We start from the raw sequence: 23,894 nt of genomic DNA, 5'->3' as shown, positions 1-23,894 counted from the left end.
ATTAACAAAGTGTTGTCTTCATAAAAAATTTTTAAGATTTTTTTCTTTAGAATTATAATGTGTAATTTTACAAATATAACACGTTAAGAGTTTTCAAATAGAATCAAAAAATTTATTCGTCTATTATATGCTTTTTAATAGTTTGCTTTTTAGAATTTTTAAAAATTATTTCTAGATAATTCTTTATTTGTCTATTTATTGTTTGTTTCAGTTAACTTGTAATTTATTTTTTTAACATTTAAAGTCATTTAATTTTAAAATAGATAAACTGATATTTTTATCAATTATGAATAAGATCAGATACTTTATATAAATATTGCATTTCAAAATAATTTAAAAAATATACAAAAGATTAATTTTAATTTATTCTAATAAAAAAATAATAAAAACTAAAAGCAAACTAATGATTTAAGTATCTAAATAATCTATGATAAAAATAGTTTTGTTACTTCTTGGGATATTATAAGTGAGAAACTGCAAATAAATTATTTTTAATAAATTTTAGAATTAATCCATTAAATTAGGTGTAAAAAAGTTTGCTATTTTAAAATTTTCAAAATTTTTTAGTATTTTGACCTCCCTATAAATGGTCTGTGTTTTTACTCCCCTTCCCAAACCCCCCAAAATTAAACTCCTATGATAAGATAATAATCAAATAAGTAATTTTAAAAAAAGATTTATATCATATAATTGACAATTTAATCAATTAAAATTTTTTACTTTTATTATGTTATCAACAAAAATTGCTTTTAGAGCTTTGATTACAAAAATATTTAAAATAATTCTAAAAAAATGAAAAAAATTATTTATTATTTTTCTCTATTCATAACTTAAGGTCTGACTTTACTAAACTATGGCAAAAACCGTAATAAAGCTCTTCGTTCTATTTGAAAACTTCAACAGCTAAATCGTGATTATATTCATCTAACAATTTGTAAATCTCTCTTACAAACTTCATTCTTCCGTACTAACTTAAATGCTTTTTTACATAAGGAATGATAGGGTCATACTTAGCCACTAGGGCAACTACAAACCACTTGGTGTAAACTTCTGGATTTACTAAATTAAACAGTTCCAAATTTTCATCTAATAGCTTTACTTTATCTTAAGTTAATTTGTCTTTTTTATTAACTTCTTATAAAAAAATTATTTTTTGTTAAACAGAAAAAGTATCCCATTCTTATTTAGATATATTTGATTCATTTAAAAATCTCAAAGCAGCTTACTTAGGCTTCTCAACACCTTGACAATTAATTGCAAAGACTTAAGGAGGGTAACCTGGCTTTGTAATCCAGGCGTTCCAATCAATTTAAGTGTATATTTATTCTCCGAAGAATTCTTTAAATGATTCTTTGAAATCTTGAGTGTCAACACTTTTATATCTAAAAATGAATTAATTTCAATGTTTATTAAAAAATATAAATAAAAATTTTACTTAAATTTCTCAATAAAGCTTCTTGTAAATTTAGAAAATTCATTTTTTCCTAAAAAATTCTAAAGGTGAGTCAGGAATTATAATCCTCTTAAATAAGGAACTCCTACAAATGATTCGTCGGGATTTGATAAATCTATGATAGGATTAAGAGTAGTATAACTGTGATGGTGCCCAATCTTATCAATACTGTTTTTCAGTTCATTGTCAAGCATAGAAAATTTTACCTAAAAATTTTAATCATTAAAATCTTAAATTAGTTTTTTCATGATAAATTAATTACTTGATATTCTTCTTCTCCATGCAACTTTCTTATAGCTTCACATTCAAAATATCCAGTCCATCCTATTTATTTATTTATTTATTTTTAATTTAAAATAAATTTTATTAAAATTATTTAAATTACCTTCATTCAACCAGACCTCCCTCCAGTTTTTACATGTAAATAGATTTCCACTCCAAGAATGAGCCATTTCATGAATGACTACATCGGTAGCTGATTTATCTCCTACAATAATTGAAGGAGAAGCAAATGTCAATAAAGGATTCTCCATTCCACCATAGGGGAAAGAAGCAGGCAAAACAACTATCTTGATTTAAAAATTAATTTATTAAAATATAAATAATTATATTAATATTACCTTATATTCTTCCCACTCATAAGGAGTTATTATTTCCTCAAGAGTTTTTAATTAAACTTCCATGTCTTCTAATTCTTTAGTATATTTTTCAATGACTTCTGGTTCTGAAATGACACTAGTTCTATCAGAAGCTTATTTATCAAATAAATAATATTAATAAATGAATTATCAATTAAAAATTTAAAAGCATTTACTTTTTCTTTCTTCTAAATTACCAGCCACTAAAGCAAACAGATAAGAAGGGATAGGAATGTCCTATTTAAAGTTCATCTGATAAATTGATTAAAATTAAATAAATTTAAGAGAAAATTATAAATTCTAATAAATTACAATAGTTTCGTGCTCTGTTTCAGACTTACTTATTAACTTTGCAGAGCAATAAGCTTTTAAAGGTTATGTGACGTGCAACTAAGCTGTGTATGTTGATTTAATAGCAGGACTATCTTAGCAAGGGAATATTGTCCTATTCCAATATGGTTCAGATTAAGTAAATAAATAAGGATGCACCTTTCCTAATTAGATAATTTATAATTCATATAATGAAAATTTATTTGAGTATTTAAAAATGAAATAATACTTCAACTTTTATTAAAGGAATTTGAAATATATTTTTTATTTTAGTTTAGAAGTATGTGTTGAATTACACTCGATTTAATTGATTATATTTAGTAGCTTATTAATTTATATTATTATTTACCTTCTGTTTAGGAGGGATTCAACCAGTTAAGACCTGAATGCTTAGACTAGATAGTTTCATACTGAATAGTTAATTCAAATTTGCTCCCTTATTCGTATTTTTATGGTAAAAATATTTGAAGTTGTTCACCAAAACTTTTTGTTTTGTCAATTGATAATATTGTGTACTCCAGCTTTTGACCATCCATTATGATATTTTTAATTTTTATGTTTCTAATATCTAAATAAACTTTTCTGGTTTTTTAGGTTGCTTCGAAATGATAGTTAACCTAAATAGTAAAAAATAAACTGTATGATTTGGGGCTTTATAAATAGAATAAAATTTACACTTCCTTCTATAGATTTTTTATCAAAAGAGATATATAATATTAAATCATAGTGTAGACATTTAACTTTATCTATGTTTGACAAAGATAATTCATCAACAGAGTTGTAATTATCTTTAACTTTAGGGGTATTTTACTTTTTTAAATTATTCAAGCTCTCCTTTCTATACTTATAATAAGCATAACTTAAGCCTATTGCCGTTGTGAATAAAGTTGCACCTAATTTAAATTACAAACTTTTAGATTATTGTATTTTATGTATCATTTTTCTATACATTTAATCTACTCTACTAATAAATATTTAATTTCCAAAAAATATCTTTTTTATCTAAATTATGATACTCAATTAGCAAATTTTATATAATTCTAAAATATAAGGTATACATACTTATGAGATAAATTATAAAATTCTGGCATTCATCAGTAATAAAAAAAGAAAATTCCAAATGAAAAATAGAGCAATTCTAATCATCAGAATATGCTAATAAATAAGCAAAATTATTTTTTATTAAAAATATTGAAGTTATTCGTAATTTATATTTAGAATCAAGAAATAATAACTAATACTCAATTTAATTTCATAAATTTATTTATTTATTTATTAGATAAAATGATGAATTTAAAATAAAAATCAACACATTTATTAGTAAAATTTTTTATTTAATAGAAAATAATAATAACAATTAAAATTATTCATAATTTCTATTTAGAATAAAAATAATTATTAATATTCAATTTAATATCACGTGTTTACTTATTTATTAGATGATAAATTTTAATAAAAAATCAATAAATTTTACTGAAAGAAACAATAAATTTTTTGTTATTCTTTTTAAAAGACATTTTTTTAATTTGTTTTGTATGATTAATAAAAAAAAAAATAAGCTTTCTCTCTTTTGTTGTTTAATAAAAATATCTACTTATTTAAAATGGTATTTGATTCATTTTTTCATTCTTCTTAACTAAGTAATTTTTTTTCAAGAAATATTTTCATTATTATTTCGCTTAACTTGATTTTATGAATACTAAAGAACAATATTTACATTATTATTATATGACTTCATTAATTCTTTTTATAAAAAGAATCTATAAAAATATTTTTTTAAACTTTTTTGTTAAATTTAAAATAGAAGAATTTAAAATATTTTTCTTATTGAATAAAAAAATCAATTCTAGCCCTTATAAAAATTAAAAACTATTTTAATTAATTAATAAATAAATTTATATTTTATCATTTTATTTAAATTTAATGGTTTAAAAAAACTTATCAAAATATAATATTGTTATAGAATTTACTTTGATTTATTTAAATAAAATATTTGTTTAAGCTATTTAGAATTCATCTTAAAGAATATTTTTAAAGAAAAGGAGTAATTTTATTAATTTGGATATTTGTATTTATGTATAAAAATATAACTTTAATAAATAGAATCACAAAATTACAAATATAATAAGATAAATCAGATTTTAAGATCAGCCTTAGTGAGAGTATAAGTAATACCGTAGTAAAGAGATTGGTTAGCAAGGAAAGTATCAACTGCTATTTTAGGATCATATTGGTAGAGAGATTTGTAAATACCTCTTACGAATTTCATTCTACCATGTTAGCTTAAATGCTTTTGGACTAGAGGAACAACTGGAGCATACTTAACAGAAAGAGCAGCAACGAACCACTTAGTGTAAATTTCAGGGTTCAAAACTGTGTTGAGTTCTAATGTCTTTTCCAATAATTAAACTTTTTCTAAAGTGAGCTTATCCTTATTGTTGATTTCTTACAAGAAGATAATCTTTTATTCAACTGTGAAAGAATCCCAGGTCTTCTTGCAAACAGTGTTGTTGTCTAAGAATTCTTAGGCAGCTTACTTGGTTTTGCTGACTGATTCGCTCTTCAAATTGAAAGGGTGAGGGGGATATCCAACCTTGTTGATCCAAGATTCCCAGTCAATCTTCTCATAAATTTCATTGCCAAAATGATCTTTAAAGAATTATAAGAATTCAGCGGTATCTAAGCTCTTAAACCTAATTTTTATTAATAAATAAATAAGATTTCTTTTAATAAAATTTTTAATTAAGTTCTACTTGTAAGTGTTGACAAAAGACTTAGTGAATTTTTAGAAGGCTTCATTGCCGACTACATCTTGAATATGAGTTAATAATTGTGCACCTCTGACGTAAGGAACAGTGCTGAAAGCATCATCAGGATTATCATATCCAATTTAAGGATTCAAAGTAGTGTAAGAGTGATCCAAACCGATTCCATCAATGCAGTTAGTAAGATCATTGTTCAACAAAGTGAATTTAGTCTTTTATTTTAATAAAATATAAAAATTTATTCATTTAAATGAATTTTTTATCCATTATATTACCTTGTAAGCTTCTTCGCCATGCAATCTTCTTACTATTTCACATTCGAAGTAAACAGTCCAACCTATATTTTATTATTATTATAATTTGATAAGCTATTTTTTTTAAAATAAATATTTTGCTAAAGAATACCTTCGTTAAGCCAGAAAGAGTTCCAGTTCTTGCATGAGAAAAGGTTACCACTCCAAGAGTGAGCCATTTCGTGAATGATAACATCAGTGCTAGACTTATCTCCTACAATGATAGAAGGAGAAGCAAATGTCAAGAGGGGATTTTCCATACCACCATAGGGGAAAGAAGGAGGCAAAACTACAACCTTGTATTCCTTCCAGTCATAAGGAGTGATGAAATCTTCTAAAGCCTTTAATTAAACTTCCATGTCTTCTAATTCTTTTACACACTTGTCAATAACTTCAGGTTCAGCAATAACACTTGTTCTATCAGAAACTATAAATAAAAATAATTTAATATCCTTTTACACTTTCAAAATAATATTTAATTACTCTTTTTTTCTACCAAGTTACCAGCTACTACGGCGAAAAGATAAGAAGGGATAGGGATATCTTATTAGAAAGTCATCTATATAATTATTTTTTTATTTTTACTTAGCTATTCAATAAAAGATTAAAGTAAATATTATTACGACATTAGTTTCTGAGGTTTCTTTTTAACCAACTAATCTACCAGAGGCGTAAGCTTTGAAAGCTTTAGGTACTGTGAGGTGGGCAGTAAAAGTAGATTTAATAGCAGGAGTATCTTAACAAGGGAAGATTGTTCTATTCCAAATGGGTTCGCATTATGTGAACAAATAGGGATGCTATTTACCTGTTTAAAAAAAGAAAATTTGAATTATAAAATCTTCTGCTTCATTGATTATTTGTTTATGTTAAAGTTTGAGGAAACACTACCTTAAGTTTAAGAGGGCAAAAGCCAATTTAAAGCAGATTCCTTAGACTCAAGAGTGTAGAATTCAACAGTAAGTTGAGCGGTTTTTCCAGCTTCAAGAGGAGTAGTAAGTTGGATTTTCAATTAATCACCTAAAGTGTGAGTGATCTTTTCATATTAGACTACCTTGAATGATAATTCGGTATTGTCTAAAACAGCACGGGAAACATGGATGTTTCTAATGTCCAAGTCAACTTCGGAGGTGTTTTGTAAGACTTTAAGATGGTAAGTAATCTATAAATGAAATAAATTTAATTTAAGATATTCTAATAGTATAAAATTTACAGAACCAGAGAGTCTCTTATTATCGAACTCAATGGTCAAGTTGATGTCGTGATGAGTGCAAACAACGCTATCGATATTAGCTAAAGAAGAAATATCTGATTTGTTGAATTAGGTAGGAGGCTTTTAGAGAGTTGAATCCATCTTGATAGTTTCCTTTTTTTATTAGGTTTTTTGCTTTTTGTGTGTTTTGAATTATTCAAAGAGTTGTTAAGTTTATTTTTTTTATTATTATATCTTAGATAATATTTACTTACAATATTTCTTCGAGATTTTTGATCTGAATATCTCTCTAAAGATACTTTTCTGATTTGTGAATATATAACAAATATACTTTTTTTAGAAAAATAAGACGAAGTGAAGATATGATTTTACTATCCTTTCTTTCTTTACTATCTTTCTTCTAGTTTTAATAATTTTGTAAGCAATATAGTGTAAATTATCTTCAATAGATAGAATATGGAAAATTCCTTTTCCATTTACTATTCAAGCTTCCATTAAAGGTAGAAGCATTTAACCATAAAACATTAGATTCTTCCAGAATTTCATTAAAGATTCAAATTGAATAAATAAAAATATTAGTAAATATTTTATATTTTCCTGAAAAATTCTTAGAAAATATCCTAAGAATGCCCTAATTTTTATAAAAGAATATTAAAATAAAAAAAGATTTGATAATAATTAATTCTAAAGACAGACACTTTCTATAAAAATAAAAACTTTATTGAAATATAAATTTAACATCATACATATTAATTATATTTAATTTAAGAGATTTTGTTGATAAATCTACTAAATAGAATTTACTTTAACTTAAAATAAATTTATTAAAGAAAATACCCTACAAAAATATTTTTAATTCCAATTTAAAAAATAAAAAATTTATTTGGATTACAATTTTTTTTTGTTAAATAATAAAGCAAGAGCAATTTATAATATGGTAAATCTAATTTTTCATACTTACAAAAAGTAAATGAATACAAATTCAATTTATTCTAAGTATTTAAAAAATGAATGAAAAAAACAAATGTATTAAATAAAACTACTCCCTAATTTGATTTTCTAAGGTTTTCAACAAATTTTGAATGAATCATCCTTACAATCAAAAAAAAACTATTTATTTAATAGAATATTTGTTATTATTATCATGATTATCAAAATTATGAATATTCTTTAAGTTTTTATTAGATATACTAGACGTCTTTTTATTAGAATATTATCTTGTTTTTTGGTTAGTAAAAAAAATAATTGCATTTTTAAAATATTTGCAATATTATTTATTTATTTATTTATTATATCTGTCTTTAAAATAATAAAATAAACAACACTTTTAAAATAATTCTAAATTTATTAGATTACTATAAAAAATTTATTTTTAATGAATATTGAAAGTATTAAATTATTTAAAAAGAGTATTGTGCTGTTCTAAATAATATCAGTTTGTTAGGAGTTAAAAAAAAATGATTTAAGTCTTTTTAAATATTAATTCTGAATTAGATATTAGGAATAGCTAATAAATTTATTAAATTTTAAGTATTGATTAATTTAATTCATTTTAAAGTTGCTATTAGTAATTTTAATAACAATTAAATGAAAGTCTTAGAATTTAATTATTTTATTTGAAATATTTAGCTTTTATGATAGTTGTTTTATTTGAAATTATATCATTTGAATTTAGTTACTTTGCTGAAAGTATTATCTCTGCGAAAATATACTGCTTAATTCAAATTTTGATTTTTTAACAAAAATATTCTCAAATAATCAGTAATTGAATTGAAGGAATAAAACAAACATATATAATTAAACACTATTCTAACTTCAAATTATATCAACAAAATTATTTAAATAGCCATTATAATTAATATATTTATTAAATGAGTAAACAAACAATAGAAAGCTACTAATTATAAGTATAAAAGCTTGTAGAAGAAAATGTATTTCACTCTTTTTTATCATTCCATTTATTTATATTATTGCTTTGGAGATCCTTTGTAATAACTAACCATTTATTATTTTATTTGTTAATAGGAAGAATTAGGATAGCAACTACAATAATTAAGTGAAGAAATTACTTCAAAAGATGAAGCAATTTAAAAGGCTTCTATGGTCATTTAAATGCTAAGAGAAGATGTAAATGATTGAACTTCTTAGCTTATAATTATGCTATTTATTTACTTATTATAATTAAATAGTTGGAAAAGGCTGTTTAAGATTTATAAGAAAGTGAAAATGAAAGGGATTAATTTAAAAAGAATTGGAAAGATGCTCAAAAATAACTTAATGCTCTTAATACTTCAAGATTTAAATCTGAGATGGAACAATAAATTCGTTAATTTAGCTCTCGAGAAAAAGAGCTTTAGTCTAAATTTGAAGAAGAAAGAGAAACAAATAAACTATTACAATCTTAAGTTGATGAGATGTAATAAGAAATTGACATGTTGAGCTAGAAAAATAAAAATAATTAAAAGGATTTAACATATTTCAAATAGTAGTTAAAGCAATTTGAGAGCAACGAAGCTATTCTTAAAGAAAAAATTGAATATAAAGAGAATCAATTGACTGATAAGCTTTCTCAAATTACTAATTTAAGACAGTCGATCACAGATCTAGAATCACACTATTAAAATGAGATTTAGTTATTAAAAAAAGTCATAGAAAACCAAAATAAATTTAAATTCACTCCTATAAACAAAACATCTGCAAATTCAGCTTCTTTTGTTGGTGATGTACAATAAATATATAATACTTTATTCATTTTTAATTATTTTATTAAATGATTTAGTTAATAAAGCTTTATTGAAGCGTTAACGGATCTATGTTTTATATAAAATTTTAATTTAGCAAATTTGTAAATTTAAAATTAAACAATAGAAATCTAATTCAGGTACTCCTAGAAAAGGAAAAGAGAGCCTCAACGAAACATTAGACTAGTCTTTTGCTAATAGAAATGTTTAATCATAAAAAAAGCCAATTTCTAAAAAGAGATCAATTAGCTAATCTTAATTGAGTCATAGAAAATTAAACAGTTAATCAATGAGCAATCTTCATTTTGATGATAAATAGCAATTTAGTAATACTAGTCACATAAACCAAAAAATGATTAGATCACAATTACAGAAACAAGACTTTGATAATAACAATGAAAATTGTAATTTTATTTATATCAAAAAAGCAAAAGCTAAAAACATTTTTTTAATAAAGAATAGGAATATAAATAGCTGGAATTAAAAATTAAACTATTAGAGACAGAATTACAAGATTCTTTGGATAGAGAGAAATAAGTTATTGAATAATTTGATAGAATTGTTGCTAATGAAGCACAAAGAGTTCTGGATTATTCAAAAGATGTTTTCGATAAGGAGGTTGCCATTAGACCTGAAGTAGAGAGATATCTCATGATGATTGAAGAGTTAAAATAAAAGTTAGAAGATTAATCTTATAAAGCTATTCAGCTTTCATAAGTAAGTATTAATCAATTATTTTAAATTTCTAAAAAATTTATAAACCTATAACATTTAGGTTATAAAAGATTCCTAAATTGTGCAAAGACTCACTATGAAGACGTTAATTGAATAAAAAATTATGTTTGATGTCTTTATTGACAAACTAGAATAGCATATTAATAATGTTGAAATTGAATTTATTACCCTCACAAGAGTAAAAAAATATTTTTAATTAAAAAATTAAAATTTTATAGAAATTATTTAATTTTTAAAATAAATTTATGTTTAAGAATAAAATTTATCTTTTTGTCTTAGGCTGATTAAGTATTTAGTTTACATCTAGTATTAAAAAATTGTGATCTATCGCTTTTTTAAAAATAAATTTTCTATTTATTATCTTCCTTTTTGATCATATTGAAATGCTTTTTTATAGCATAAAATATTCAAAAAAAATGTTATTAAAAATTATTATTATTTTATAAATTTAAGGATAGCAGAGAAACAATTTATTTGTAGAGCTATTCTGAGATAAGATCATGTTTAGGAAGGGTCAGAAATGAAATTATTCAGTTTAATTCTTAGAAAGACAAAGAACTTCAGGAAGTTATCACTTAAAATAGTAAAGATACTGTAAGGTAAAAGAATTAAGGGGAATACAGTTAAAGAACAAGAGTAGAAACTCTTGAAAAAGAAAACCTTTTAGTAAGTGAAGCTTATAAATAGATAAAGGAAATATTAGAAGATAAAGGAGATTTTTAACCTTCATGGTAAGATAGTGATTCTACTCCATAAAAAATGGCTTCGTTTAATCCAAATGATAGTAGAGGAAATACTGCTGCACAAAATAATAATAATAATGTTCTTTACATTCGAAACACTGATTCAGAATAATAAATTACATTTGAAGGAAGACTCTCATCATAAAATTAGCAAACCTAAGGAGATTAATTCTTTGATTTCAATTTACACCAAAATCTTATTAGGAAAATATATTCGCTCCAAGAAAAAGTCAAGTCATATGAAAAAATACTTGACGAGAAATTTGCCCTTGAAAAATCTGAAAGGAATAAAGTAAACGTGTTTCAAATAAATTCTTTCCAACAATTTCATTTACTAAAAAAATTAAAATAATTTCTGAATTTATTTAAGAATTTGTGTTAAATTCATAATTAAATTAACTTTTAATGTTAAAAGTGAAATAATTAAATTGCATTTATTTATTTATTGATTTGAGTGTTTCGAAATTTTTATTAAATTTGATAGAAAATTTGATCATTTTTTATTAATTTTAAAAAGGATGATTATCTATAAAGAAGATTAGAAGAATTAGAAGAAGAAAAATTATTTTTCTAAGTTGAGAGAGAGAAATATTTACTTGAAAAAGATTAACTTATTTAGCAGATTATTTAGCTAGAAGACTAATTAGTTGGGTAAAATTTTGAATATAGCGGTCAGTTATTAAGTAACATAGATTCTTATTGTTATCTAAAATATAATTTTATTAAATCCATTAATTTTATTTAAAATTATAGGCAGTTCTCAGAGAGCTAATTTGAAAGCAGTAAATATTGGGAAAAATAATTTAATATCATCTGAGCGTAATTAGAACGAGTAAATTAACAGATTAATTGAATTAGAAAAAGAAAACCAAATTCTGAAAGAAGCAAATACTGGATTAAGAATAGAAATTGAATAGATTGTTATTGATTTGAAAGAGTAGCAAGAGAAAATAATCAAGCTGGAGCAAGAAAACAAGTAATCACTTTCTTTAGCTGACTAAAGCTTATTAGATTTAGATCAAGCCATAAAGCAGAATGATATTTAACATGAAGAAATTAACTAGCAAAAACTTGTTATAGATAATTTGTAAAAAGTAAATAACATTTTAGTCCAAGTCGTCTATTACAAAAAAAGAGAAATTTAAATTTTCCAACATATCATTTAAATTTAATTAATCTAATTTGAAAAAAAATTAAAAGCAGAGGTTTTGAAAACAAAAGCAAAATTATTATTTTTTTAGTTAGATTAGGCTCCCACCCAATAATCTCTAATTATTTATTTGGATTAGTAAGAACCAAGAGATGAATGCAAAATAGAGATTTTACAACAAATACACGTTTTTTTAAATAAAATATTTAGATTAAAAAAAGAATTTAACAAATATTTCCAAAGATTTTCTCATTAATTATTGAATTCTCATTTTTCATTTCATAAAATCAAGCATAATTCAATCAATATTTTAAAAAAATTAATGGATTAATTAAATAAGGCAATTATAGCAATTAAATGTTTATTAAAAAAAGAGAAATATCGTTTTTCCTCTTCCAAAATCAAAACACTAAAATTAAATTAGTTATATATAATAATATGTGCCTTAAGAATTATTTACTAGTTAGGAAATTTAAAATTTTAAAATATAATTTTACTACATTTTGATAATATCTAAATAATATTTTTAACACTATTTAAACAGGTAATTGAAGAATAAAAAGCTAACCTCCATAATATTTTGAATTAGAGAGTTTATCAAAATAGTGAGGAATGCTAGAAACTAAGATAAGAAATAGGTGATAAAGAGATAACTATTCAGACTTTGAAAAAAAAATTAGAAGAAAATGAATCAATTATGCAAGATTACTGCGATATAATTGCAGCTTCGCGTAATAAATCGGAAGAAGACAAAAGCTTTAACTATAAATCTTAAATTGAAAACCTCCTTTCGTTGCTAACAAAGTCTTTAGAGCAGTATAGTGTGAAGTAAAATTTTATTTCAAAATACAAAGGATTTCTTGAAGAAAACTATGTAGTTAAGATGTTTGTTTAGAAGCTGCAGCTTTTTAAAGAAAAAATATCTTCAACTATGAAAACTGTTCTTTAGGGATACAACAAGGTTAATTAAGTAATGTTAGAAAATAGCAATTATATTTAAAATAATACTACCTCAACACTTTCAACAAGTAGCAGATTTTACAAAAATAAATCACCTAGGCAAATCAGAGCTGATTATATAGAATCAAAGAATAACCAAGACTTTGAAGCCAAAGGTTATCATAACAAAAACGAATCGAGCTATAAAGAAAACTAGCCATTTAACTCGAACTGCTGCAGTAATTACTTTTCTGAAAATGCTGAATCATTAGATGATCTTGAATAGTAATGTCAAAAATTTACAGGAAACATGATTGAAAATTTGATAAAAAAAGAAGCAGAACAAAATCTAAAGATCAAAGTAATGAAGTTCTGTCGTGTGCTAAACGAAATTGCTGAATAATTAATCATAAACGCGAACAGCAGAGATGAATTCATCATTAACAAACTTTAAAGGCTGTTTGAAGAAAATTAACAAAAAAATGTAATTATCGTGGAATTTTAATTTTCTCTAATGTCGATTCTCAAAACATGGAAATCAGGTTTATTACAGCAAGGTGAGGTATTTTATCAGTTATCTTTCTATTTGAAGTCTCTTGTGGAGGACAAAGAACTCAACCAGCCTATTTCTTTAAATAATTCCTCTAAAAAATTAGACATGCACAAGCATATTGATACTCTATCTTCAAATGATTTTTTCAATGAAGTTATGGATAAAATAAAATTATTAGATAAAAGGATGGCAGATGAATAGAAAGCTTAGAGCTCTGACTAGTCTCAATTCAAGCAATATAAGCAAAAAATTCAGCATGTATTTAGACAAGCTCTAGATAAATTCATAGAATCAATCGATTACATAAAAGACAAAATGCTCCTCAATAAGAATTTTTTTCCCCCAATAATTGTTTCCGATAGTTTTAATAATTAATTTGAAAGAAATTATGTTCCTATAATTGAATAGCTAGCTCTTGTGAATAAAGAAAGTAATTGTAAATTTTTATTTTTCTATTTTTATTTATTTTAAATATAAAATAAAAGGTTAATATTCAAATAATCCCCTGAATGTATTTCATGCAATCATATAAGTCTATTAAATTTTACTTAAAGATTTCAAGACTATAAATAATAAGAAAGCAGCTAATAATATCTTATCAGCTTTGGATCAAATCAAAGAAATTTAAAGTAGTCATCATAATTCAACAAATTTATTTATTTTACCCTTTGTCTATATTATTGATTCATTTGTAAATGCATTGTGTAATTTTTGATTGTATTCAAATAATATAAAAATATTGTAAATATTTGTTTAAGCAATTTTACTGATATTCTTTTTGCAAATTTTCTATTCTAAAAGCACATCAATATAAATTTAATCAAGATTATTTAAATTTTTTTAAATCAGAAATAAATATTTAATACAAAAAAAAAGAAATTAATAAGACATTCATATATGTATATATATATAAATATTTATTTGTTTACTAAAAACATTAAAGCTATATTTAAAAGAAGCACAATAGCTAAAGCATCAAATATGTTTAATGTAAGAAAACAAATTGAACTAACAATCAGCTTAAACAAAAGGGGTATAAAATAAATAATAGCAACAGCAAAGGAGTAATGAACCAGGCAATAATAATATCTAAAGCACAAGCGCACGCACCAACAATTCAAATTCTAATATGAATCAAACTAATAGCATAGATAACAAAAAATCAATTACTTTGATATTAGTTTTTACATTTGCTAATCGGTTTTTAAGATTAAACCTCCATCCTTAAACGCGGCTTGTTGAGCTAAAATAATTAATACAGGAAGCGTTAAGCTTAGACTTCTATGGCTTAGAGCTAGTTTATAAATACAAAGACGCAAATGTTAACTAAACTATTAATTAATATCTTCAATTAAGCAATATAATAAGCAGTTCTTAAGATTAAATCCAATTTGAAGTTAGTTTAAATAATTATGGAGCATGAATTTCGCACTAATTAAATGCCTTCACTTATATTTAATATTTTAAAAACCTAATATTTATTCAAATATAATTTTATATGACTTTTTGTATGCATTCAGTAGTATACATGTATTTATTTTTTGATATCACCTTATATAACGTAATGAGAAGCTAATTAATATTTCTCTTTTTGCTCATAAAATAATCCACTTAAATACAAAAAAAGATTAAAAATTAACCATCAACATTAAGTAAAAGTTATAAGGGATTTTAAATTAATTATGTATATAAAAAGAATACTAATAATACAAAAATCAAAGAATTTATAATAATTTTTCATAAAATCAAAAAAAAAAACGAAAAATACCTCCTTAATACCAATCCTGTTTTTGATAGGACCATCAAGGTAGTCATATTTTGAGTTTTTAACAACATATTTTTTGAAATTTTAAGATTTTTATGGCAGAAAATGTAAAAAAGTTATTTTCTATTTTCACTTTTTTTCTTTGATGAGATAGTATTAAGTATTTTAAACATACAATAATGGTTATAGTTCATAATGCTTTAAGTATATGAAATAAGTAAGTAGGGTTTGGAAATGATTGATTATTCTTAAAAAAATATATTAAATACAAAAAATGATAGAATTAATAATTACATTTTTATTTTCAAATAAAAATTACAAGAAACACTAATTCACTTATAATCAATGTTTTTAGAAGGGTTGTTAGAGTAGTCATATTGTGAAATTTTGCCAAAACTTTTAAAAATCAAAGATTTAAATGACTGTAAATGTCAAATAATAATTTTCCTATTCTTAATTTTTAAGAGATATTTACATAATACTTGAGTAAAATTTGCATTTGAAGATTTTATTTAAAAGATATTTTTGTAAATTTACAGATTTAAAGTAATAAATAGAGATTAATTAAGTGGGGAAGAAAACAATTTTTCGAATAATAATTAAATTTTGTAAATATACTAATATACAAAAAATTATAAATGTTTTATTGGTTAATAAAAGCTACAAGATAAGCATATCAAATATCACTAAAATCATTAACATTTCTTTTTTGAACATAATTAGTAACTAATTAGATATCTTATTTGATCTATTAGATTATGTATGACCTTTATTTCATTTTTTCCTCGAGTTGGCAGATGTACAACTTTAAATAATACTCTTACATCTCTTATTGGGTTTATTAATTGAAATTAGTAGAAAACTTAGTTTTAAAGAATTATAATTGGTGTTCAAACTACCATTGTATTTACTTATACTAACAATAACCCAACTTAAAATAAGTATAATATTTTAACCTAAGCTTGAACTCTGCCAATTTCCTATTTTTATCCTAAATTGTTTTTTAATTAATATAAAGTTAAGTAAATTTTTATGAAGAATTTTATTCAAATTAGATATAATTTATTTTTAGGTATAAATGTATTTATTTTATTTTTAATTATTCAATATGAACTATAATGTCTTAAAATCATAAATTAATTACTTTATTTAATTCATTAATGAAAGAGAAATTCCCCTAATTTATGCTCTTCATATAAGTCAAACTCAATTCATCACAAACTTACTTAAGAGCTGACCTAACATCATTTTCTTTTTTGAGGTCAGAAGCACATCTATCAGCCCAAACCTACGCATCCATTCTATATAAATATAATATTGTAAATTAATATTTATTAAATTAAAAAAATTAAAATATTACTGAGGTTTGTACTGTCTAACTGTGGTCTTTACCTGATAAAATTATTTTTATAAAAATTTTAAAATTAAAGTTTTGATAAAATAATTAATTACTTAGTCAAAAATTTCAAAAGTTGAGGATTTTTTAACAATTTAATTGATAAATTCATTGTTTTTTGCAAACTCCTCTTATTTCTTCTCTTTAAAGAATTTCCAACTCATGACAAAGAATTCTTTTAGACCTATGGCAAGAGGATCAATTTGATTTACATCTTCTTTCTCTCCTAAAATATATTTTAGAAGTTATTTAAATTTACTTAAGAAATTTTCGATTTTAATTGATACTTTATTTTCTCTGCACAAAAATTGTCTCATAGCCTTTATAAACCACTGCTGAAAACAAATTCAACATTAAGAATCTAACAACAATAATATAAGGTATTAAGAAGATAAATACTTCGAACCAGCTACCATCTTATTAAAAAATATCTAATAGATCTTTCAGAGAATAAAAGCATTAGCAAAGGGAAATATAAGCATCTCCAAAGTTAGAAAAATTAGCATTGTAGCTTCCTAATTAATTCATTAATATTAAAAAACAATCAATTATCACAAATAATATTCATGGAAGAAAATTGATTGAGAAAGAAGGAAAGAAAAAAAGAAAAATTATTTATTTTAAAATATTTTAAAATTAAATATTATTAAAAGAATTAATCTGATAGTTTGTTTATTTTCTTTGAATAAAATATAATTAATTTGTTAAAATTGGTCTTTTTAAATTGTTATTTTTTTGTTGAGTTTTATAATTTATTGCTTGAAAAATATTTTTCTATTTAAATAAATTGAAGAATTTTTTTTATGAATTAGTTTCATGATTTAATGAGTTAAAAATGATGGTTACCTAGCTTAAAGTATGTTAGTAAACAAAATGTAGTTAGGAGCATCCAAAGAAGTAAAATGAGGAAAGGCAATTAGCTAACAACATATTTGATAGCTTTGAGGATGTCTTGAAAAGCCTAGTTAGTGGTGAGATTGTACAAGATTTAAATACACAGAATAAACACACTGATAACACTGATGTGTTTTACTATGATAAAAGTTTATATTAAATCTGCATGCTTGTTGATATACTAGAAAAATGTGAATCCTGTATCATATTATTCATTTAAATGAAAGCTTAAGAAATGCTATGTTGAAATATTGAAGACCTATCCACGATTAACTAGATATAGAGACTAAAAAATAATATACAGAAAAGCTATAACAATAAGACTAATTAGTATAGTGTATACGAATCTCAATATTATAGGCACGTTAAAAATATATTATATTTTTCTGATTATTTCAGGCTTTTGTCTTTCCCTATAATAAAGCTATCCAGGTGATAAGTAATTTAGTATGTATAACTCATACCAGCGTTAGTAAGATTTATACTTTCCACGTAGGTTTTGGATCAATTAGTATAAATTATATAATAAATAGAAAGCCAAAAGAATAATTAAAATTAATAAAATCACAGATTATGGTTGATTTAAATTCAAAATGACAATAGACTCACTTTAGACATCGTTTGTTTTCAACAGACCATTCTTAATTTTATAAATTATTATTAATAATTCAAAAAAAATTATTTAAATTAAATGTAAATTTAAATTTAAGAATCAATTATTTTTTGTTTTAAAAATACAAATTTTGTAAGATTTTCTATTTAAAATTGATTTAATGTGTTTATTTTGTTTGATAAATAAAAGTTAATATAAATTCAAATCATGGTTTGAATAAAAAATGTGCTTTTTCAATAGGTATTTAAAAGTTTCATCAATTTATGGATAATGACTAAATAAAAATGAATAGAATTTTGTTCTCTGGTTATAAAAAAGTAATTTTGATAAACTTTAAAATATATTAAGCATTTTAATTTTAGTTAGTTTTTCAATTGAAATTCATTAATACTTATTTTTTTTAGCTTAAGAAGTGATTAATTTTAATTTTCTTAAAAAACTAAAATATTGAAATTTTTGAACCAGAACGCTAAACAAGATTTATTGTTTATCTTGTAAAAAAAAGTAATTTAAATAAAGCTAATTTAAAATAATAAGATACATTAAAGGGTGATTTAATTAATTAATTAATTAATAATCTAAACTTATAAATATAGGTTCATTTTTAGAAATGTATTTCTTTAATTTAATTTAATTTAATTTATTAGTCTTAAAAATATTTAATTTTTTTTGTTCCTTTTTAATGGAAAATTTTATTTATTAGGGTGATGAGTAAATTTATTAAATTAAATTTATATTGAAATTAAAAATTAATTAATTAATTACGTAATCAAACTCATAGATTAGCTTATTGTAGGTCAATCCTTTATATTATCCTTATGGGTTAAATAGTGCATAATCTATACAGATACTTGATAGCTCTCTTCTTAGATTTCCTTCTCTTTTCAATATGCCCATGAGATCTTCAAATCTAGATGGTTGAACTCCAAAGGTATAACCTCTAGTGTATTTTATTCCGTTATTTGGATCAGTTGAATAATCTACTCCAGAGGGTACAGGGGTATCGCTCTCTAAAACTAAATCAGTATCATCAGCATATCCTTTTAGAGATTATATGAATTGTGGCTCTATATTGGTAAATGAAGTACTTGATGAGAGCGAAGTATATTTAAGAGTTAATCTAATTTTATTAAACATAAGCAAATTGTAAAAGTCTATATAATATCCATAGAGATCTTGACTACCTAATTCTTATGGGCGACCACTAGGGAATAAGAATGAAATGTTTTTTGTCATGTTAATTGCTGAAAATTAGTTATCTAGAGAAGTTGAGAGCCAACCAAAGACTTAATCTTTTTACTTAATATCTAAGTAATTTGTATAATCAACGAAATCAGTGTGAATGATAGTTACATTTGAATTTACAATATTTGTATACTAGTTTAGGTATTAATTGTGTGAATTTATAGGGTTATCAAAAAGGAACAGAATTTCTATGTTTATAACCAGCAAAATTAATAAAAATACTGTCTACCAAATAATTCTGATAGTTTCCATTTTAAGATTCTAAATATGTTTCTCTCTTTCTTCTTCCACTTAAAAAGCAAGAGATTTAGTTTGCCCTTATTCGAGAACATCTGCAAAATCAATATCAAACTTGACATTGCCTTAAGAATACTCGAATTCTCTCTATACCCTTTTCTCGTTTATAATCTAATCCTGGAGGTATCTATAAAATTAATTATTAAAAAAAGCATCAATTAAATATTAGAAAAAAAAAATTTCATTTAATAAAAAATAAATAAAGAAAATATATATATATATATTTGCTTACTCTTAGTATTTTTCTTTGTTTGTGGAGTATTTGATTCGCATCCAAATCTCATATATTTAGTTTTTGAAATAGTAATAAATATGTGGCTCTATTTCTTCGTGTTAATCCTATTTTATGTAAAGCTAATCCTCTAATTCCTGCTTTTCTTTTTCGAAGTTTAGATACTCGTTTTTTACAAATACCCAAAACATGTTGACTAAAATACTAATAGTCAAGAAGTAAAAGACCAGAAAATAGAAAAATGTTCCTATCAAAGTGTATGAAATCATTTCTTATGAAACGCTAGATCCACTCACCATCAGAATTATTGTTTGCACAATCGCTTTGTACAGCGTACTGTATAGTGAAATATTAGCACCATAAATAAAAATTCCCATGTAAGCAAATGCAAAAATGATGCTAGTTAACAAAATGATGTAAAAAAGCATAAAATCTAACATTCTCATCATAATAGCTAAGTAGTCACTCAATCTAGCAGAAAGACTAATTATATATTTTGAAGTTTTAAAGGCAGCAATAAAAACAGCCAAACAAGCAAAAATTCTGTATTAAACCAAATAATCAGCTAATTTCAAAGCTATGATATTTACCTTAGAGTAATCGTATGCTTCTATTCAATTTTAGATTAATATTTTATATTTATGCTCAATTTAATCAAAAGAATAAATTTATTAAATTTAGATGAAATTAATTTTATAATTTTTTCAGAAATCTATTCTGTTTAACAAATGAATTTTATCTTAATAAATAAATATTTTCTTTAATTAAATTAATAGTATATTTAAGCATTTTACATCTTTCCAAAGTGGATGTTGTAGGAGGTATTTGATTCATTATGTCAGTTAGCTAGCTGTTTGTCGCAAATCTTATCCAATAACTCATAGCTATGGCTATAAATGTAAGAAGAGCTACATCCAAAAAGCTCCATACATCTTAAACGTGGTTACCAAGTCCTTTTAGAATGTTAATTAGTCTAGAAAACTATACAAATAAATTATTTTTGTTAGAAATAAATTGAATAAAAATATTGGTTTTATTACCTACTTAATTGTTTCTAGAGCCTTATCAAATGAAAAAGGCTAATTTTTATCTTCATGCTTATCTAATCCCTTAGCTCTCTCTTTTAGCTCCTCTTTATACTTTTCTTTTTCATTATATTCTTTCTATACTTTGCTTATTTATCTGTAAATCTTTATAAACTCATCAATAAAATAGAATATGAACAGCACCAAAAATATTATCTCAAAAGCAAATCTCACCTTATCTTATGTAGAGCTGTAAGGATCAACTCTATATGCTTCAGTTAAAACTGTTACGTAAACAGCTCCTGCAGATGTCAATGAAAATTCTATTTGAAAAACAGCTACCATGTCATAATTTGAATTATAAAAAACACCATCACAAGAAATATAATTTGTTTATTCATCGAAAAACTAATCGTTACTTAAATTAGTAAGCATATCAACAGCTTAAGCATGAGTTAAATTAAAAGCACTAAAGAATTGTACAAATCCATTATTATAGCTATCATATCTATACAAGATTAATAAATAAATAAATAAATAAATAAACATTAGAATTCAATAATGTTTTAAGATGTTTAACTAATTTTAGTTAAAAATAAATTGATAAAATTCAATATTTAATTTGAGTAAATAATATTTTAATTTATTTAAAGGCCTATTTTATAATTTTTTAAGTAAATTGAAAGATGTAAAATATAAAAAATAATATTGTAAAAATAAATAAATAAATTTTATAAATGAAGTTTTAATAATCTTTAGTTAAGTATTTCAAAGGTTTGTTTGATATTTTTGGATTCAAAAAATGATTTTTTATTTTAATAATTGTTTTTATTGATTAGTTGAAGAATGTTTGCTTTTAAATTAATTGATTGATATTTCAAAATTATATTTAGAACATAATTAATCATTTTTATTTTTTTTAATGTGTAATTTTTAAAGTTGATTAGTTTTTAAAATTGAATTTATATGATTAAATAGCATAAATATAAATTATAGTCTTTTAGATTTGATTAAAAAATGAAGTATTACTAAAATATATTAGAAGGACCATAGGTAGAATAGTCTGGTGTGATTGGATTATCCCATATATTGAAAGTATTGTTATTTCCTAGAGTTTAATTTGTAATTTTAACTCTCTGTTGTGTTAGTCTTAGATATGAAATATGTCTCATTTCACTTTATAAAAGATATTCATTATAATACTCTGTGGTATAAAATGCCTTGAGCAACTAGTTTGATAAATAGACATCAATATCTGATTTTAATAAGGTGTCACCTGTAGTAAAATTTTTGGCAAAGTAATATTCTTAGAATTAGTTGAGCTTGTAGGATCTATTAATTTATTTTTTTAAAGGGTTTAATTTAAAATTCTATAAAGATAAGTAAGCAAGTAAGTAGCGTTTTTAAAATTTTAATGAAGATTATTCAAATTACCAAAAGTTAAAAATCATTTTATTATTTTTTTCTTTATATTTTAAATCAAATATTTAATTTTATTAATAACCAACTCTTTTAAAATTTGAATGTAAATATTAAATCTTTTGAAATAATTAATTAATATTTACTCATCGATTTTTAATTATGCACTCATAATATAAATCATAATAGCGGTAAATGCACAAAGGGTAAATATTTCTTTCTTTGAAAATTGCTATCTACTCTTTTTTAGAGATAAATTAACTTTATTCTACTCTTCCTGTTGCTTTTTTTGCTTTGATTTATCATCTTTATCAGGAACTATATAACTTTCATGTTTAGATTCATCCAATTAGCTCTATTTATGATTTAGAATCATTGTGTTTCCAATAACCGTGCTCTAAGACCTATGATTTAGCAATTTTAATTGCCCTAGATTTTTAATATCATCATCAATATTCTATTACAGCATATTTCTTGATGAATAACTACGCTATCCTAAAAATCAAGTATAATTTTAAAAATAAATAATCTCTCTTTATTTAACTGGTTGAAAGCAAAAAAAGTATCTAAATATATGTATATATATTTTTACTAATCTTAGTTGAATTTTTGATTATATTTAGAATAGTTTCTCTAGTTTTTTTAAAAAACGATATAATTTATGTTGCTCGATTAATATTTAAAACATCTATATATATATCCAAATTTTATATTATTTTAGAGCATCCAAAATCAATTTTATTAACCATACCGGATAAATAATCTAGAAGGAACACTTTTAAATTTTTTGATAAACTATTATAAATATTTTTTACAAAAATATAAAATTTATATTATTTAAATTATTAAATCATTAAAAATGTTAAAAATTATCAAGACTTTTATATTAGTATTGAGCATCCAAAATGAATTTAATTTACTATTGCCAATAAAGAATATAGAAAAAATAAATAATATTTATTTAACACCACCAAATTTTTTATATTAGTTTTTAGCTTCGAAAATGAATTTTTTTAGTTAACTCCTACAGAAAATGATCTAAAAAGACCTTATTTAAAAAACTTTGATAAATACTTCATACTATGAACTAGTTTTAAATTAATAAATAAATTTTAAATGCTTAAAATTATCAAGATTTATATATCCGGTAAAAGCAATTTAAAATGAAATTGATTTACTTTGACCTTTAAAGAATATAAAAAACACACTACTCCAAAATTTTATAGTATGTTGTTAATATTTCATACTATTATAAATAATTCATTAATCCTAAATAAATATATAATATTACCAAATATTTATTTAAGCTTCAATAATGAATTTATTTAGCAAATTGAGACCAAAAAAGAATCTAGCTAGAAAAATCTCTTTTAATAAATATTTATAGCTGCATAAATATTTCAAACTATTTTAAAAAAATATATTTTATTAATTTAATTCAGCAAATTAAGAAATCAG

General features: G+C 22.9%; 5 protein-coding genes across 5 annotated transcripts; 1 reads left to right on the top strand and 4 right to left on the bottom strand. All coding sequences in view use genetic code 6, as the record gives it.

Annotated features, from left to right (window-relative positions):
• Positions 1-697: 697 nt before the first annotated feature.
• On the bottom strand, positions 698-3,412 carry TTHERM_00579070 (peptidase M1 family aminopeptidase). Its single transcript, XM_001022908.2, has 9 exons — positions 3,097-3,412; positions 2,771-3,038; positions 2,404-2,585; positions 2,268-2,343; positions 2,074-2,204; positions 1,839-2,022; positions 1,716-1,777; positions 1,436-1,659; positions 698-1,382 (listed from the first exon to the last, which is right to left on the bottom strand). The coding sequence occupies exons 1-9, from the start codon at positions 3,370-3,372 to the stop codon at positions 824-826; spliced, it is 1,962 nt and encodes a 653-aa protein (XP_001022908.2). The 5' UTR covers positions 3,373-3,412; the 3' UTR covers positions 698-823.
• A 1,143-nt stretch (positions 3,413-4,555) lies between these two features.
• TTHERM_00579060 (peptidase M1 family aminopeptidase) lies at positions 4,556-6,830 on the bottom strand (the record flags this gene model as incomplete). The annotated part of the gene is made up of 7 exons (XM_001022907.3): positions 4,556-5,398; positions 5,462-5,523; positions 5,592-5,906; positions 5,963-6,038; positions 6,103-6,284; positions 6,368-6,638; positions 6,690-6,830. 7 exons carry the CDS (start codon positions 6,828-6,830, stop codon positions 4,556-4,558), a joined length of 1,890 nt encoding a protein of 629 aa, XP_001022907.2.
• A 1,730-nt stretch (positions 6,831-8,560) lies between these two features.
• TTHERM_00579050 (hypothetical protein) lies at positions 8,561-14,265 on the top strand (the record flags this gene model as incomplete). The annotated part of the gene is made up of 11 exons (XM_001022906.3): positions 8,561-8,620; positions 8,715-8,816; positions 8,879-9,412; positions 9,558-9,834; positions 9,888-10,147; positions 10,206-10,343; positions 10,619-11,200; positions 11,426-11,591; positions 11,662-12,002; positions 12,603-13,980; positions 14,036-14,265. 11 exons carry the CDS (start codon positions 8,561-8,563, stop codon positions 14,263-14,265), a joined length of 4,068 nt encoding a protein of 1,355 aa, XP_001022906.2.
• A 447-nt stretch (positions 14,266-14,712) lies between these two features.
• Positions 14,713-15,066, bottom strand: TTHERM_00579059 (transmembrane protein, putative; the record flags this gene model as incomplete). The annotated part of the gene is made up of 1 exon (XM_001470918.1): positions 14,713-15,066. One exon carries the CDS (start codon positions 15,064-15,066, stop codon positions 14,713-14,715), a length of 354 nt encoding a protein of 117 aa, XP_001470968.1.
• A 925-nt stretch (positions 15,067-15,991) lies between these two features.
• Positions 15,992-22,905, bottom strand: TTHERM_00579040 (polycystin cation channel protein; the record flags this gene model as incomplete). Its single annotated transcript, XM_001022905.3, has 12 exons — positions 15,992-16,306; positions 16,460-16,616; positions 16,676-16,707; positions 16,768-16,937; positions 16,999-17,226; positions 17,558-18,245; positions 18,984-19,887; positions 19,993-20,602; positions 20,787-20,973; positions 21,033-21,525; positions 22,047-22,349; positions 22,583-22,905. 12 exons carry the CDS (start codon positions 22,903-22,905, stop codon positions 15,992-15,994), a joined length of 4,410 nt encoding a protein of 1,469 aa, XP_001022905.2.
• Positions 22,906-23,894: the final 989 nt, after the last annotated feature.

Source organism: Tetrahymena thermophila (assembly GCF_000189635.1).
Source record: "Tetrahymena thermophila SB210 genomic scaffold scf_8254464, whole genome shotgun sequence".
In the NCBI taxonomy this organism is placed as follows: Eukaryota; Ciliophora; class Oligohymenophorea; order Hymenostomatida; family Tetrahymenidae; genus Tetrahymena; species Tetrahymena thermophila.
Note: the sequence above shows the minus strand (reverse complement) of the source record. Positions and strands in the feature narration are given on the sequence as shown.